This window comes from Schistocerca serialis, chromosome 2 (assembly GCF_023864345.2).
Source record: "Schistocerca serialis cubense isolate TAMUIC-IGC-003099 chromosome 2, iqSchSeri2.2, whole genome shotgun sequence".
Classification (NCBI taxonomy): domain Eukaryota; kingdom Metazoa; phylum Arthropoda; class Insecta; order Orthoptera; family Acrididae; genus Schistocerca; species Schistocerca serialis.
The window spans coordinates 734,444,685-734,464,395 of record NC_064639.1 but is presented as its reverse complement, the minus strand read 5'-3'; the positions used below and the strand labels follow the sequence as shown (position 1 = coordinate 734,464,395).

General features: G+C 43.9%; 1 protein-coding gene across 1 annotated transcript in view; it reads right to left on the bottom strand.

The window, feature by feature from the left end:
• The window catches only part of LOC126456373 (Down syndrome cell adhesion molecule-like protein Dscam2), a 289,440-nt gene that overhangs the window by 60,201 nt on the left and 209,528 nt on the right, over nucleotides 1-19,711 (bottom strand). Inside the window, exons 22-23 of the mRNA XM_050092127.1 lie at nucleotides 10,056-10,154; nucleotides 9,562-9,747 (exon numbers count right to left, since the gene is read on the bottom strand). Coding sequence (XP_049948084.1) covers nucleotides 9,562-9,747; nucleotides 10,056-10,154 — 285 coding nt within the window. The remainder of the gene's footprint in view (nucleotides 1-9,561; nucleotides 9,748-10,055; nucleotides 10,155-19,711) is intronic.

Sequence of the window (19,711 nt, the reverse complement as noted above, 5' to 3'; positions counted from 1 at the left end):
CACGCACGGAAGATCAGCAGCAGCGATAGGACTGGCTTCTCGGGCTGGTGGAGGTGAAAGAAGGGGCGGTGGCACCGGCGTGGCCACCACTCGTGGGCGCATCTGGTCGTAATGGCGAACATCCATGCCGTCGTCCGTACGTATTTCACAAAGCCGGTGGCTGCGAAAAGCCTGGACCCCCCTGGAATCCATTTAGGGCGAGATCCATACCCTTGTGCCCACACGTCGGCGCCCACCGAGTATTTTCCCGCATGAGGGGACACAGTACAAGGCCTGACAGGGTGAAGCAGGTGCAGTAGAGTGCGCGGTTGGCGGCCATGCAAGAGTTCAGCAGGGCTGCGATCACCCAGAGGCGTGAAGCGATAAGAACTTAGAAATTGCAACAGAGCGGCATCTGTGGAAAAATCACTAAGGAATTTTTTCATCTGACTTTTGAAAGTGCGGACAAGGTGCTCGACCTCCCCATTCAATTGCGGATGGAAGGGTGGTGCTGTAACATGATGAATCCCTTGTCCAGTACAAAAATCACGGAAGGCCTGCGAAGAGAACTGAGGGCCATTGTCCGTGACAATCGTGGATGGGAGACCTTCTAGCGCAAAGATTTTGGACAAAGCCAGTGTCGTCACTGCAGTGATGGGCGACGGACATCGAACAACAAACGGAAACTTTGAGAAGGCGTCAATCAACAGTAGCCAATAAGTGCCAAGGAAGGGGCCGGCAAAGTCAGCATGCACCTGTTCCCATGGCTGCGCCGGATCAGGCCATGGAGAGGGCATTGTACGGGGTGCAGCCAGTTGTTGAGCACACTGACCACACGCAGCGACCATGTGGGCGATGTCCGAATCAATACCGGGCCAATAAACGTGCCTGCGGGCCAGGGACTTAGTGCGAGAAATCCCCCAATGGCCTTCATGCAATAGTTTGAGAACAGCTTTGCGAAGAGAGGCTGGCACCACGACCCGTGGAGATGCGCCATCCATGGCCAGAAGAATGACACCCTCACGAACAGACAGATGAAGGTGCAAGGCATGGTAGTTGCGAAGGGGATCCGATGCCCGGCCCTTGGTCCTGTCCGGCCAACCCTGTTGAACAAAACCGATCACCTGACGCAGGACCGGGTCCCGCGCAGTAGCCGACACGACCTGTGGGCGATGTCCGAATCAATACCGGGCCAATAAACGTGCCTGCGGGCCAGGGACTTAGTGCGAGAAATCCCCCAATGGCCTTCATGCAATAGTTTGAGAACAGCTTTGCGAAGAGAGGCTGGCACCACGACCCGTGGAGATGCGCCATCCATGGCCAGAAGAATGACACCCTCACGAACAGACAGATGAAGGTGCAAGGCATGGTAGTTGCGAAGGGGATCCGATGCCCGGCCCTTGGTCCTGTCCGGCCAACCCTGTTGAACAAAACCGATCACCTGACGCAGGACCGGGTCCCGCGCAGTAGCCGACACGACCTGTGAACCTGTAAGTGGAAAACCCTCGACTGCACAATGTTCTTCCTCATCAATGTGGAAACAGAGTAGTTCATCTCGATCGAAAACCGGGTCGGGGCCCATCGGCAAACGCGACAACGCGTCAGCATTGGCGTGCTGGGCCATGGGGCGATAGTGGATCTCATAGTGAAAACGAGACAAGTATAAGGCCCAACGTTACAGGCGGTGAGCTGCCTTATGCGGAAGCGACGCCGAGGGGCTGAACAGAGAGACCAGCGGCTTGTGGTCGGTGATGAGGTGAAACTTAGAATCATACAAAAAAACGCTGAACTTTTTTAGAGCATAAATGATAGCGAGCGCCTCCTTTTCGATTTGAGAGTAACGCCGTTGGGCATTGTTGAGTGTCTTGGAAGTGTGGGCGATGGGTCGTTCCGACCCATCCTCATACCGATGGGCGAGAACAGCCCCTAGGCCATACTGTGACGCGTCAGTCGCCAGAACCAAGTGCTGACCCGGACGGAATGTGGCAAGACAAGGCGCCGACTGCAAATGAGCCTTCAGGCAGACAAAAGCCTGCTCACACTCGTCGGACCAACAGAAAGGAACGTTTTTGCGTAACAGCTGATGCAGAGGATGAGCCACCGCCGCCGTGGATGGAATGAATTTGTGATAATAAGCAATCTTGCCTAGAAACGCCTGAAGTTCTTTGACTGTAGACGGCCGGGGTAGAGCGGTAATGGCCGCAACGTGCTGCCGTAGAGGACGTATACCCTCACGGGACAAGTGGAAACCAAGATACACAATGGAGGGTTGGAAGAACTGTGACTTGTCCAGATTGCACTTCAACCCAGCCGAATGCAGAACCCGAAACAGTGAACGCAAATTGCGAAGGTGCTCCTCAGTGGAGGCCCCCGTGACAACAATGTCATGCAGGTAGTTGATGCAGCTGGGAATGGAAGCCGTGAGCTGTTCCAAAAAATGCTGAAAAATGGCCGGCGCGCTAGGGACGCCAAATGGTAACTGCTGGTACTGATACAACCCACAAGGAGTGTTGATGACGAGAAATTCCAACGGCAACTGATGGTATGCCTCCGATAAGTCAAGTTTGGAAAAGAACTGGCCCCCAGCGAGCTTGGTAAATAACTCCTCAGGATGGGGAAGAGGATAAGTGTCAATGAGGCTCTGAGCGTTGACAGTGGCTTTAAAATCACCACACAATCGCAGACTCCCGTTTGGTTTAGAAACCACCACGATTGGCGATGCCCATTCGCTGGAGGTAACAGGAAGGAGAATCCCCGAAGCTGTCAACCTGTCTATCTCAGCTTTGACAGTTGCACGCAACGCCATCAGATTAGGGCGTGCCTGGAAAAACTTAGGGCGAGCTGTAGGTTTAAGAGTAATGTGGGCTTCAAAATCCTTGGCACGACCCAGACCAGCAGAGAACACGGACGAGAATTCAGAACACAATCCATCCAGCTGTTGATACGGAATATCCTCAGATATGAGGTGCACATCATCATCAATGGAGAACCCGAATAACTGGAAAGCATCATAACCGAACAGGTTTTCAGTGCCCGCATGATCCACCACATAAAACGTGAGGGACCTAACAACAGACTTGTAGGCAGTGGAAGCATCAAACTGGCCAACGATAGGAATTTTCTGCTTATTATAAGTTCGTAGATTTCACGTAACTGGAGACAAGGGAGGGGAGCCCAACTCCAAATACGTGCGAGAATTAATGAGAGTTACTGCAGACCCAGTGTCCACTTGCATGCGAATGTCTTTATCCAGAACACGAACAGTAACAAACAACTTATTTGTTAGAGAAAGCACACAGTTAACATCCATGTCCGATGCCTCATCCTTGTCGACAGGAACTTTAGGGGACTGACACACAGAAGCAATGTGGCCTTTTTTCCTACATGAATTACACGTGGCCCAACGTTTTGGACACGCGGCCCTGTCATGCTGTATGAAACAACGTGGACAAGAAGGAAGTGCGGAACAAACCTGCTTCTGTGGTTGCTGTTTTCGCTGCGAGCGTGGCGGCCCAACACGACGTTGTTGACGCGAGTAAACCGCCGCCACATCGTCGTTTCCCTGTGAAACAGGCAAATTGTCCGCGTCGAAAGTGCTCTGTACGACACCTACATCACACCACGCGTCTATTTGCGCACCAGCAGCGTGAGACACTTCAAAAGATTGAGCGATGCTGAGAACTTTCGACAACGACGGGTTTGGCAGTTGTAAGGCACATTGCCGAACTTCTTTATCAGTAGCAAGCCGTAGAATAGCGTCCCGAACCATTGAATCAGCATAAGACTCATGATGAGTGTCCGTGACAAACTGACATTTCCTACTCAGACCGTGTAGTTCCGCCGCCCAAGCTCGGTAAGATTGATGGGGCTGTTTACGACACCGGTAGAACGCCACGTGGGCGGCCACGACGTGGGTATTTTTTCGGTAATAGTTAGACAATAAGTCACACATTTCCTGGAAGGACAGAGAGGCAGGTTCCCGCAGAGGGGCTAACTGAGATAGCAGCTGATAGATCCGTGGGGAAATCCAAGATAGAAATAACGACTTACACATAGGAGCGTCGACAACGCCAAAAGCCAAGACGTGTTGCCGCAAACGCTTCTCATAATCCTCCCAGTCTTCAGTGGCCTCGTCGTAAGGAGGGAACGGAGGCGGAGAAGAGGGAGGCAGACGATGAGCAAGCGACGTCGACAACGCCTGAATAGCAGCCGTCAGCTGTGTTTGTTGTTCAATGAGCGCTTGCAGAAGCTGTTCCATGTCTGCCCTGACATGAACACACAATCCCACAATTGCTTATTTGATGGCCGAGGTTGTCACTCCCCACCTCCCAGTTGGCCACTTGATGTATAAACAAAAGCTGCACCAACCAAGTGAATCACATGCCTCCATGCCCAACACACTGCAACCCTACTACTGGCTTCACACCAGATTTGGCAAGATGCACAGTGCTGCAGATAACCCTGCATCTACCTAAACTAGTGTGTAGATGTGACGTAAGTGCACCAGACTGCTCTTTATAAAGAAGATGCCTCTTCACATCACAACAAACCAGGTGGGCAGATTGTCCCCATCTGTTCATCCATGACTGGCACTTGCACATATATTTCCTTGTTGATACTGGGGCTGATGTGAGTGCTCTACTACCTGCTCTCACACCTGCCCTACTGTTGCTGTCGCCACTGCAACTGCATCTGGCCAATGATCCTGTGATCACAGTTGCTGGAACTGCATACATCATGCTTAACCTTGGTACAGATATGCAAAATACCTTGGATGTTGGTGGTGGCAGAGACAGTTGAACAGTCCTAGGAGCCAACTTCCTCCAGCACTACCAACTAATGCCAGATTTAAATCACATTCTCCTGTTATGACAGAGTGACGAGCAACTGATCTGTGGTATGGTAAATGATACACCACCTGCCGGCACTGCAGCACCCTCAATCACGCTGCTGCAACTCGATACATCACTCAAGCTGAAGCTACAAAGCGAAATACTTTTCAACCAGCTAAGCTTAACGACAGCTGAGACTCTTCATTACATCCTGACAAGGTCATGTACCTCACCAACAAACAACTACAGAGACAAATAGTGACACCACCATGTTACTACATGCAGCTCAACAGAAAGTTGGTGACCATCATCCTGACACTGATCACTACCACAGTGCTGCTATTACAACCACTTCTCAAGTTAGTGAAGCATAATAACTCCCACTTGAGAGGATTCCTGAGACAACGTCATCTGACATTAACAGTTATGGTGAATCACATCACACCCTGCCTCCTGGACACACTCCATGCTCCCCCATTAGACAGCATGCAATATGTATTGTGGGGGACGGTACACTCCATTTCACTACAACCACACCAGACTCCCTGTCCATTCCTGTGTCCATCATCTAGCTCCTCACAAACTTGAAGTGGCTAAAGCTGCGGTGGACGAACTTTCACGAACTGGCATGAGCTGACTATGCCAACCCATCCAACAGTGCTTGGGTCTCTCCAATAAAACAGCTCATAAAAAGAATGTTACTTGGCACTCATGTGGCAACTACCACTGCCTTAACGCCCATACAATCACTGACAGCTACCCCATTATGAACTTGCAAAAAATTTCAGTGTCGTTGACTGCAAAACAGCATACCTGCAGATTCTGATGGCAGATGAAGAGGTACCAAAAACTGTGATAATCATGCCATTCAGTCTCTTTGTGTTCCTCTATGCTGTATGGACTAAAAATGTGGCACAGAGATGCCAAGATTTATTGGTAGCTTACTGTTCAATTTGCCTTTTTGTTACACCTATCTGGATGATGTTATGATTATTTTGCAGAATGAGCAAGACCATGATGAACACCTTTTTATCCTCCTTGATAAGCTGGCCTCCGATGTGGTCAATGTTGCAGAACAATTTTTGACCTTCTCCACAACCTTGCTTATCTGAGCCCTACCACACGCCACATCAGGCCACATCTGGCCTAACATTGAAACGGGTTGTACCACATGGAACAGGACTTGTATGTGTGCCAGCAGGCAAGGACTGACATCCACACACAGTCCCCTTTTGGTAAATTGCTGATGGCAGAGGGGGAGTTCCATCTCATCAACATAGACATCTCAGGAGCACTCCCTGAAATGCATAGTTCCCATTACATTCTGTCAATCATAGATCTTTTTACATGATGGGTGGAGGGCACGTCCATTTCCAACATATCAATAGACACAGTAAGAAAAACTTTCATCAACAGCTAGATTGCCAGATTTGGCTGCCCAGCCTCCTTAATGTTGGAGCAGGGTCAGACTTTTGAATGCTCACTATTCAATGACTTATGCCACCTATGCAGATGCCACCAGTTCCACACAACCACCTAGTACCTCCAGTCCACTGGCCTCATGGAAGAGTGGATCAGGCGATAAAAGCTGCTCTCATGTGCCACTCAGAATTGTTGATGGAGGCCCTTCCAAGGGTTCTTGTAGGCATTCACACAACACATAAAGATGACCTTGATGTGTCGCTCACTGAAATAATATTGTTATGGTGTAAAGTCAAACACTGGCATACCATTTGGGAATGATAGAGCAGAGAGGGCTGTTGTGAAAAATGTCAGTCAATTGCACACTAACCAACCCCTCTCTAGGATGACAATGCAATGGCAGTGGCCTCTATGTGAAGAGGACATAAGCACTATACCTGATTGGTTGAGGCCCAGTAAAAGAGAAGCTTCAGGACTAGCAACCTGAATAGAAGCATGAACTGTATTACTTCGCTTGTGTTAGGAATTGTGCACACTGAGAAAGCTTGTTTATTTTGCCTGTTGCCCTTTGCTTGTGACACATCTATGTAATTCTCAAAGTTAAGTATAGTCTTTTATTTTTTGTAATAAAATTAGCTTGAATTGTTGTCTAGTGATCCAAGAAAGCAGGTTTCCTAGACACCACCTATTTGATGACTAGGTAGGATTTAACAACTATATGGTGGGCCCCTCACTCTACCCATTGAATCCATAGTGCATGCTATGGTCCACTTATCAGACTTAGTGGTGCGAATGTGCACACACATCCAAAACATCAGTGTGCCAACCCCTCATCTCATGGCACAATGAATTTTTATTCATAAAGACCTGGCCACTTGTTCTCATGTGATGCAATGTACAGACACAATGAATCCCGCCCTGCAACCACCATTTACAGGACCATACTAAGAGCTGAACTGCGATAAAAACACTTTTGATATCAAAATTGCTGAAAAAATAACAAGCAGTATGAACATAAGCAGATCTGTCACAACAGACGCTCTCCACCCCCACCATCTCTTATGCACCTCTTAGTCAATTTCTAAGTGTGTGTAAATCTCCATGATTTTCTGTCTGATGACATATCTGCCACATTACATGATACGAACCTTGTGGTTATAGCTACCTAATGGACAGGTGGTCAGTTGCAAGTGCTGTCACACACAATCCACTGCTGTTCAGAAATTGATGTGATGGGACTGACCTCCCATTTTCAGCAGACAGTACACTCACCATCACCACCTTGGCCTACAGTACTACCAGCCCTGCAACACCTCCTGTGGATGAAACAGTGCAAGGAAACTCCGCCAACATGCCTCCCTCTCCAATTGCCACTCCTGAGTCAGCAACAATTAAAGATGCCCCAGAGACTACTTCCATGTCTGCCAATGCCACCAGTGGCAACCTGTTAGTTGTACTGCTGACATCACACTTTGCGCATGCCCTGCAGCCCCCTGTGCACCTTGCTGACTACAATGTGTCTTCCATCGCATCAACCATTACAAAGCTGCCTACGTCACTCATGACAGACAACGCCCCACTGCAGCCTATTCTCACATGCTCTGCTCCATAAGGTTTAGGCTCTGTGGTGGCATAACACCTCTGACTCTGTACATGGAGGATCACTGCCCAGTGAGGCAGTAGTAGTCAGTACTTTCCATATTCTCATAATGATTACATGAATTATCTACATTGTGCTTACCAATAAATAGTGTGGAAATCATATCTCTATGCTGTGTCACTATTTTGCCAACACTCTGATGATACTCCTTTTCCCACACATTCAGTTAATGTTGTGATCTGTTTTGCAGGGTTATAATATAGCCCAACATTCACACCCAGATAGAGTGTATGATGCAGCAGTATCAGCTACTACACATAAGATTGGAGGTAGCCGATATGTCATGGCCATCATCCCAGTTGTCAATCTGCTGTCACATGTCAGAGCAGCAACATGAAACCTATTGATACCATCAATATGTCTTCTATCTGTCAAAAATGGCTTTCCATCTCAAGCTGCAAACAACCAGCATGGAACTGAGCAATCTGTCATTACTAAACACCATTTTTGAAGAGTATGGAATTATTAAAATACATAAAATGATTAAATTAAACTGATAAAACAGTGGAAGTAGAGTGAAACTGAAGTGAATGGAAAGTCCCATTGATTTTCCTGACAATGTGCCGTAAATGTTGTTAATGGTCCTACTCAAAGATGTACCCAGTAAGAGGCAAGGCAGAGCAGCTTACACTCTCCTGCCTCCCTTCCCTCTTCCAACCTCTATCAGAAAGACATATGTAATAATTCTGCATCAGTATGAACAAAGCCAGAACATGTAATAGACACTGTCTAGTAAAAGGTGGATCTAGAGCTGTTTCATTAAGAAATTTTGGATTTGACCACCTCCGGCTCCCCTTAAACTAACTTATGCTAAGGACAACACATACACCCATGCCTGAAGGAAAAATGTTTATTGCTTATTACTTTTCTGCTGTTCATGCAATAAAAGTACCACATGAGGCATGACATTATAATTTATTAATTCCTTGCTACTAACTGTATTCATGACATTTTACAGACAGTAAACACATATACCACTCAATATAAGTGCAAAATTATATCATTGCATGACACATGGTTCAGGACATATGACATCATTAACAGTGAAATGCATGAAAAACTGTCTCATTATGCATGATGTTTTTAATTTATTACTTCTTTGCTACTAACTCCATTCACAATAAATTTTACAGACAGTATCCACATATGAATTTACCTGCAATGGTCTATCATTGTATGACACATCGTTCATGAGATCTGAAGTCATAAACAGTGAGATGCATGAAATACTACTGCATTGTGCATGACATTAAATTTACTGCTTTGTCGCTACTAATTCCATTCACAACACATTTTGTAGACAGGGTCCAGATATCCCACCGAATGTACTTACAAAATTATACCACTGGATGACATATATTTCAGGAGAGATAGTGCCATGAACGTTGTGCATGAGCCAGATGCTGCATAGTATGGGTGTGGATGCAAAGCTCTAAATACCTGGGCAGTGCTGGGTTTCTTCATAAGAATGAAATAAATAAAAGCACTACATTGTCACAGACAAATGTAATTTGGGGACTATTCAATTACAAAAGCTCATGGACAATAAATAAGTTAACCTCTTAGATGAAGCAGGCACTGCACAGCAGCCTTTGAGTTCAGTATGTTTCCCTGATAGTGGCTATACTACTACTGCAGAGATAATCTTTGAAATTTCATAGTACATACCAGAACCTTGAGTCCGCTGTGATATTGTAGGGGTTGGAGAACTCTGACCTAGCTGATTAAATGCTTGAAGATAGAACTGATGTCTGGTACCACACTGGAGATTTTTTAAAGTGAAATGTGATTCATGAGCAGGGATCTTTATCTTCTCCCACTCACCAAATTCTCTTTTGAAATGTAGATAATAACCTGGAATTACACCATCAGCAATTAAAAGCACAAATACAAACAAATAAATTTATTTATTGCATGAAAAGAGGTGGAAGAATGTTGAAACTAGAATAGACTTTTAGGACAATGGTTTGAGCCCCTAAGAGGCTGTACTTTCTTTTGTGATGAATACACTTTTGTTTAATAAGACAGTGGATCTATAAAACATTTCTCCTAGTCACTTAGTTTGTCATAAAATCAACATATCCCTCCACATCCAGGTCAGATTCTTTTTTGAGGACATTTATTCATCACATTACATCAACAATTAATAGCATTCACCATACCTTTTACAGTACTCCCTCTTGATGGAGGTGGCAGCCATGACAGGCTGATGGTGGATGTAGAGTGAGAAGCTGCTTGAAAGTCTGTTGGAGCAGATGGAACTGAAACAATTAAAAATAAGGTTCATGTTTTTTGAGGCAAAAACTTTTAAATTTGTGTACAAATGCAGAAGATAACACGAGAGATAATATTTAATGGATGTAGCGTTCACATATGAGGGGTTAACTGAGATCACTGAACAAAAATTTGATGATCATAGCTTGGCCAAATTATATGACTGTGATATGCTGAACTGAATTTGTTTATTTATTTTTATTGTACAATTTCATAGCCAATTAACAGTGGTGACAATTAAGAGACAAAAAATGAATATAAGGATTATTCAAAAAATATCACATAGAAAACAATGCAAGTCATTACTACATAAAATCACATACAGCTATGCAAAATCTAATATTTGTCAGTAATCCATGAGAAGTTTTGTACAATAGGATTGAAATTTTATAGGAGAACCTCTGTATGACTATAACTTGATGTAGAAAAAAGAAAGAACCGATTGAAATATCACTACATCAAAAGTGTCTGTCAATTTGTTGCGAGTATATCTTCATAGTGATAAAAGAGGAGACACAAGCAGATGGCACAATAACTTTGTGTAGATTCCAGTAATTGTTACAAATCGTAATCAATGCTGCATGCACTTAAGTAGCCCATTCCTAGTAAAAGGAAGTTTGTTTTATCATCAGTATGAGAGGATTCTGAGTACCAGTTTTGGTGGATAAAAATTCAGTTTGTTTTGATAAAGAAGATCTGGATGTGTTCCACATCTCCTGAAATTATTTTATGAAGTCATGGAAATCCTAAATCATGTTAGGCTAGTTAGATTTGAGCCCTGCTATCCAGAGTATGTTTAGAATTGCACCCTCTATCTTGGTTCATCACATTTCACAGATTCTCAATTACTGACTGATCAGCTAATTCTGCCAGACAATGAATTGACTGGTATGAGGTACTTCATAGTTGGACACTTGGTGCCATGAGTTGTAGCTTATTGTCCCTCACCACCAGCTACTATTCCATCCACAACTGCGTGATTCCTTATTTGAAGAGCAAGAGAAAAGCCTACATGAGAAGGCCTCCTTGTGTTGTCTTCAGGCGTCTTCAGCTGTTACAGCAGCTTGTTTGTTTCCCCACATCCTAACAGTATGATGCATATATTCCAGATTACCTTGTTATAGAACTACAAGAGTGTATAGTTTTCTCTGCTGACCACATTTGATGTATTGTTAACAAGGCACTAAAGAAATTATTGTGTTGATGTCTCATCTGCTTCTTTACTTTTTGGATAATATGCAGCTTTGCTCCAAGTATTGTTTAATTCTCTAGAAAGACAAATCTTGGAGAAAGCAAGCAGTCTATGAAAATCTTGTCTACCAGTGTCTACAATAAAACTGTGATACTTCTCTGTATAATTATGAAATAAAGACGTTGAAGTTAAGTGCATTTTTGTAATTTTGTCAGCTTTTAGAATAATATAGGCACTCTTAAGAAATGAAGCTATGATAAAGCTTTTATTTGAGGCATACCCATCTTTTAATGACCATCATCCTCATACGCCACTGGAATCATTGGTTGCAGACAATTAATAAAAAGTCACTCAACTGTCAGTAGGACCTAAGACATGTGGGAGACAGTGGGATGAATAGTAGGCCTATTCTTTACTTTTTTGCATCATGAGGTGTTGTCACCTTGTGTTAAATGGCTTCTCTCTGGCATCAGCACAGGACTGGGAATATGATTGTCCCAAAAGCCTCCCATGGACATGCTAGCTCCCTGATGCTGCCACATGTCCAACTATTTTAGATAAGGCAAGTTGGGAGCCCTGTAGGCCATATATTCATAAACAAGCCAGGACACACAATAGCTCTGCTGCAGCAGGGGATCTCTACACATTTTAAAATATTCAGAACTTTTACAGGCAGTAGTTTGAGGTTCCTGAAGTGTGACAAACAGATAAGCTTGCTACAATCTACATCTCATCTATTCTTCAGAAACCACCTTACGGTGTGTGATTTTTCCCCCTTTCCCTTTTACATTCGTGAAAGACATGTTGTTGAGTGTTGATAAAGCTCCCTATCAACTCTGATCCCTCTTATATTGTCATCATGATAATTTTATGAGACTCATGTGGGAGGAAGTAATATTATGTCTGACTTCATGAGACGTACGGTCTCAAAATTTCATCAGTAAACCTCTTCATGAAGCACAATTCCTCTCTTGTAGTGTCTACCACTGGAGTTCGTTGAGCAACTCTATACAGCTCTTGCACTTACTATAAATGACCCATGACAAAATGTGCCAATCTTCATTGGAGCTTCATCATGTATCTTGCTAAGGGTCTTAGACTGATAAACAATACCCAAGAATGGCTCAAAAATGAATTACTAATATGTTTCCTGAAGATTCTACCAATGAAGCTCATTTCATTTATTAGCATTCTTTTGTTGTATACGTAACACAGGAATTGTCATGTAGACAGACTATGGTTACAATTTGTAGCTTTAAGAGTTAAGATATTTCACTGAATCTTGATACATTATAGCCATGAAAATGCAGACACAATATAAACACTTTTTTCACCTAGACCTTTTGCTAATGAAAAAATAAATACTCTTCATATATTTGTACAAATATGTGTAATGTTTACATTAATTGTAAGTATCCTGCAGTGAGGAGGAAGGGGAGGAGGAGGAGGAGGATTAGTGTTTAATATCCTGATGACAATGAGGTCATTAGAGACAAAGTACACACTCAGATTATGAAAGGATGGGGAAGGAAATGGGCTGTGCCCCTTCAAAGGAACCATTCTGTCATTTTCAACCTTTAATCAGGATGGCCAGATGCAGGTTTGAACCAGTCTAGTGTGCTAACCACTGTGTCCCCTCCCTCAGTCAGGTGTCCTGTGGTAGAGCATGTTGAATTTCAACTTGAGTGCTGGGATGAGTAACAAGAGAAACTGCTTATTGGAATGATCCTGTTATGCATATTTTAACTGTGGTAATAATTAACATATCCTGAGTGTTATAGAATCTTTGAGTTAATGACATCTTCCTTAATCCTCTTTAAAAGTAAGCATATTTTAAAGTTTCCTTCGCCTTTTAAGCAAAGCAGTGTACAAAATTTTTGGAAGATACAGTGCACTGTTCTGCTACATGCCTCTATGAAAATCAGTGTACCTGCTATAAGCAGATTGGCAGCTGCTTTTCCTACTGTTACACAACAGTGTGGAACTGCACTGAATGCCTTACAAAAGTCAGGGAGCATGGCATCAATGTATGTGTTATTGTCTACAGATCTTAGGTGCAACAAATTATATGGACAAACAGAACGAAGTGCATCTGGCTAGATCTCCTTTTGCAGAATCTGTATGTTGATTTTTATGGAGGGGATTTTCATTTGCCAAAAATGCCACAAAGAGTCAGCATAAAAGATGTCTCCTAATTTTAGAACAGATTGAAACTAGTGGTGATTTACGCTGAAGAGCGAAAGAAACTGGTGCACCTGCCTAATTTTGTGTAGGGCCCCCGTGAGCATGCAAAAGTGCTACAACATGACACGGAATGAACTCAACTAATGTCTGAAGTAGTGCTGGAGGGAACTGGTACCATGAATCCTGCAGAGCTGTCCACAAATCTGTAAGAGTATGAGGGGGTGGAGTTCTCTTCTGAACAGCAAGTTACAAAGCATCCCAGATATGCTCAATAATATTCAAGTCTGAGGAGTTTGGTGGCCAGCAGAAGTGTTTAAGCTCAGAAGAGTGTTCCTGGAGCCACTCTGTAGCAATTCTGGACGTTTGGGGTGTCACATTGTCCTGCTGGAACTGTTGAACTCCGCCGGAAGGCACAATGGACATGAATGGTTGCAGGTGATTAGACAGGATGTTTACATATGTGTCACCCATCAGAGTCATATCTAGACATATCAGTGGTCCTATATCACTCCAACTGCACACTCCCTACACCATTACAAAGCATCCACCACCTTGAGCAGTCCACTGCTGACATGCAGGGTCCATGGATTCATGAGGTTGTCTCCATGCCTGACATGTCTATGCATCTATACATTTTGAAATAAGAGTTGTCCAACCAGGCAACATGTTTCCAGTCATTAGCAGTCCAATGTCAGTGTTGACAGGCCCAGACGAGGCATAAAGCTTTGTGTCATGCAGTCATCAAGGCTATACGAGAGAGCTTTTGGCTCTGAAAGCCCATATTGATAATGTTTCATTGAATGGTTTGCATACTGACACTTGCTCATGGCCCAGCTCTGAAATATGCAGCAATTTGCACGTATTGCACTTCTGTTACCTTGAACATTTTTCTTCAGTTGTCATTGGTTCCAGTCTTTCAGGATCTTTCTCCAGCCACAGTGATGTTGGAGATTTGATATTTTACTGGATTCCTGATATTCACAGTACATGCATGAAATGGTCATACGGGAAAATGCATTGCTACCTCAGAGATGCTGTGTCCCATTGCTCATTTGCCGACTATAACACCACATTCAAACTCACTGAAATCTTCATAATCTGCCATTGTGTCAGCTGTAACTGATCTAACAATTGCACCAGAAACTTGTTGCATTGCCAAATGCAGCACCATGTTCTCCCTGTTTACATGTCTCTGTATTTGAATACACATACCTATATAAGTTTCTTTGCTGCTTCAGTGTAGGAGGGGTGGCTCCTTGAACAGTTCATAATTGCTTCCTTTCCCAAGTTCTCTAATGTCCATAGGAAATTGTAGTCAATGAGATGCTTATCTTCAACCTACTTTTCTTCTTTCACACAAAGAACACTCTCACTTGCTTTCTAAATCCCTTGGCACATGGTAACTATGGATTAGTTACTACTAACTCACTATCTCTTGTTAACAATTTGGAACCATTCACACACACATCAAACAAATCAACACTATACTGGTATGTGTATGGTGAGACCTCCAATGGGATCATCCTGCATTCCTAGCAGAACTGCCTAAGCTGCCCTCTGTAGTACCTTTCTGCAATTTTTTTTGCACATTTAGCAAGTTTATAATTTCATAAACCGGTTTAATAAAAATGAAGCATTACTGAAAAATATTAATTAAATGAACTATACTTTTAATTTTTACTTAACATGTGGCATGGGCCTTATTGACCATATACCTACTCTATGAGCCTCTTGCATTTTTTTCTGTAGAGTGTACAGTTTGTCCATTGTATCATCCCAGCTGTGTCCTCCCAGATGCTAATTTTCTTGTTTATAGTAGCCACTGAACATTTGTTTTAGTACGTCATATAATAAAGAACATATTTTACTTCTTCCTCAGAAATTCATAATAGTCTTTAGCTGGGAAAACTGGAAGCCTTTGGTAAAATAGCACATTTGCTTCAGCATTCATTCACCAGCCCTTGAGATACAGCAATGCTGGAGTCAAGTAGCATCAACTCCATTGTTGAACACAAGGGAACTCTGTACGTATGAGTTGTGTGAACTACACATACAGCTGCCACAAAAACCACATTAGCAGTAGACATCTCTTCCGTGATAGTCATTTCTTTGTGAAGCTATTTCAATGAAATGATACTGTAGAAATGATACTGTGACAAAAGCATTTGGTATGGCTCTTTATAGTGCAATATTGTCTCGCTGCTGACTGTCAGGACGCTTTTGTTTTTCATTTCATTTTAGCATCAGCCTTCTCTTTCGAAATATTCGTGATAGTTCAACATATGCCCTAAAGTGCAGGTGTCTAACCTTATTTGCCAAATGATCACAACCGAATGTCAAATGGTACATAGACTGCAAATGAAAATGTTTTGGCCTCCCCAATTAAACTAGTTCCTAAAAAGAACGGTACTCGGCGCCTATGCGGCAACTACTGCTACCTGAATGTCTGTACAATCAATGACAGCTACCCCGTTCCAAATGTGCAGGAGTTTTCCCACGTCTTGGCTGGAGCAACAATTTTTAGCGTCTTTGATTGAAAAACAAAGTACCTGCAAATTCTGATGGCAGATGAAGACGTACCAAAAACTGCAATTATCACGCCATTCGGCCTCTTTGAGTTCCTCTCCATGCTGTACAGAGTAAAAATCGTGGCACAGACATGACAAAGATTTATTGATAGCGTACTGTTCAATTTGCCTTTTTGTTACGCCTATCTATATGGCATTATAATGTTTTCACTAAATGAGGAAGACCATGGTAACCACCTTCGTATCCTTCTTGATAAGCTGGCCTCTCACAGGATCATGATAAATGACGACAAGTTCCAACTTCGTCAACCATATGTGACCGTTGTAGTACACCACGTCCGTGCGTCCGGGGTGCGTCCTTCTTTTGAGAAAACTGACCAGAGACGCCTCCTACCACCTCCCAACAACTACCAAGAACTGCATAGGTTTTTGGGGGTCATAAATTTTTACTGGAACCAGCTGCTACACGCCTCTGAGACTTTGCTACCATTCACAAAAGCACTGCATGGTGATAATAAATTTAGTAAACAATGCTTCGATTGGACACTGTAAATGCTGGTGGCCTTTCAACAAAATAAAAAGACACCTGTTACGTGTCATGACCCTCATCCAGCCATCGACTGACACACATCTAATTATTGCGTCTGATGCTAGCGATCATGTGATCAGGGCTGCTTTACAGCCAGAGATAGGTGGAACCACTCAGTCACTCAGATTTATTGCAATAAGTTACTGACACCCAGAAAAAATGGTCCTTATTTGACCGTGAACGACTAGCCATATATGAAGCAGTTTGTCACGTTCAGGATGATATTGATTGGAGGCCCCTTACCATATATATAGGGCATCACCCATTGGCAGATGCATTCCGCAACCTGTCAGCAGATTCTGCTCCCAGGAGATTACACCACCTTGATTTTGCATCAAAGTTCACGATCAATGTGCGATGCATTAAAGGTGTCAATAATATTGTGATGGACTGTCTTTCCCATCTGGTGGCTGCTTCCACCCAGCCGGACTTAGATAATGTCACAGATGCACAAGCCACAGATGATGATCTCCAAAGCTTATTTAAAAAACTGAACACCGGACTCCAGTTGCAATAACAAACGCTACCCGCCGTGATCAAACAAGGTTGGTATGACGTTTCAAATGGACAGGTCTGACCAATGGTCCCAGAGCCATATCACAGGACAATTTTTGACCTTCTCCACAACCTTACATGTTCGGGCATGCACCCGTCCGTATGCCTCATCACACAAGGTTTGTCTGGCCTAACATTAAAAAGGATTGTGCCATGTAGACCATTCCATGCCAGCAGGCAAAAAGTGGCCACCAAGCACAGCCCCCCTTTGGTAAATTCCCAATTCCAATGGGGTGGTTCCAGCATGTCCACACTGACATCATAGGCCACTCCCTTAATCACATGGTTACCATTTCATTCTGTTAATGATGGATCGCATGACACGATGGTTGGTGATCACTCCAATTTCCGACATGTCAGCGGAAACAGTAGCAAAAACGTTCATCAACAGTCGGATTGCCAGATTTGGCTGTCCGCCCTCCTTAACACTGAACCAACGTCGGCTATTTGAATCCCAACTATTCAATGACTTATGCCATTTATGTGGATACCACTGGTCTCACACAACCGCCTACCACCCCTACTACAATGTCCTTGTGGAAGGGTGGCATCGGACGGTGAAAGCTGCTCTCAGGTGCCACTCAGAATCGTGGGTGGAGCCCTTTACAAGAGTTATTCTGGACATTCGCACGGCACATAAAGGTAATCTTTACACTTCGCTAGCCAAAATACTACACGGCGAGCCCCTCACTCTACCCACTGAATTCGTAGCGCATTAAACGGTACCCACAGAAGAGGACTTACCAGACTTACACGTGAGCGTGTGCACAGATATACAAAACATCAGTGTGCCACTCCCCTTTGCATCTCATGACACAACGAAGTTTTATTCATAAAGACCTCATGTTCTCACGTGACAATATCTACAGACAGTGTGAAACCCACTGTACAACCGCCATTGACAGGACCATACCGAGTGTTGAACGACTATACAAACACTTTTGATATCGAAATTGCTGGAAAACAAACTACGATGTCTGTGAATCGGCTTAAGCCGGCGTGGACATAAGCGGGTCTATCACAACAGACACTCCCCACCTCACTGCCTCCTATACACCTGTTAGTCGATTTCCAAGTGCGTGTGAATCTTCACGATTTTCTGTCTGATGGCTTATCTGTCACATTACACGATACTGACCTTGGCATTACCGCTACCAACATGGACAGGTGGTTGGGTGCAAGCATTGTCACACTCCACACATACACACCACTCCTGTCCCATCAGAAGTTGACACGGCGGGGCTCACCTCCCGTTTTTCAGCAGACGGTACACTCACTGTCATCATTCCAGCTTACAATGGCGCTGGCCCTGAAATGCCACCTATGTACGCAACTCTGCCAAAATGTCTCCCTCTTCAAACACTACCACCGAGCCAGCAATAATTAAAGATGCCGAGGAGACTACTTCCTTATCTGCTAACACTGCCTGCGGCAACTCGTTAGACGCACTGCCGATGTGGCGCCCTGGGTGTGATCTGCGGCCCCCTGCGCACACTGCTAACTACAACGCATCTTCCATCGCATCAGCCATCACACAGCTGCCTACATGACTTACGGCACCCCGCCACTGGTTCTTGTCTCATGCTCCACACTATGGGTTGGGGCTCTGTGGTGGCGTAACATATCTGACTCGGTAAGTGGAAAATCGCTGCCCTGCAAGACAACAGGAGTTAGTATTTTCTGACACTCTTAATGCTTAGTCATGTTATGTGTATGTGTTCAATAATAAATTGTGTGGAAATCATGTCCCTATGCTGTATCACAATTCTGTCGTCACACCGCCAGTACCCGCTTTCCACAATGTGTTTACGAGCCACTACTAATTTCAGTACGAAATATTGTCTTAGTTAGTACACATGTATTTGAAACGTAAACTTTTCGATTAAGTCCCAATCTAACCCTGCTGAAATTTCACCCATGGCCTACTTAATGTTGGGGATTTGTATTGGGTCACAGGTAAAGGCACATTTTGCTGATAATGTGAGACGACATCTGACACTTCTGTATGGCCCAACATGGACTGCTCGAGTACAGCCTATCTCTTACCTTCTAAAGTAAACTGACAATCACGTGGAGTTTTGTCTCATGGGTCCTCTTAAAAGTGAATTGTACCTTCAGAACTCCCATTGATACAGTTGAAGAACTGGAACGGCAACTGTGCAGTCTTGTCAGATTTAAGAGATGATCTGGTAGTATCTCAAAGAATTAGGTACGTACTGCAGAGATGAGTTCAGTATTAGCACGAAACATCTGTTTTTAGGAGTAATTTGAGCTCAGTTAGATGGGGATTTGACTGTAAAGCATAGATTTATACTAAATACGGCATTTGATAGAGAAGTCTACAAAGGAGAATGCTTACAAATCACTTGTACCACCCATTCTGGAATATTGTTCAAGTGGGAGGGACCTGTCCAAATGGTATTAACAGGGGATGTTCAATGTATACAGAGAAGGGCAGCACAAATGGCCACAGGTTTGTTTCACTCGTTAGATAAC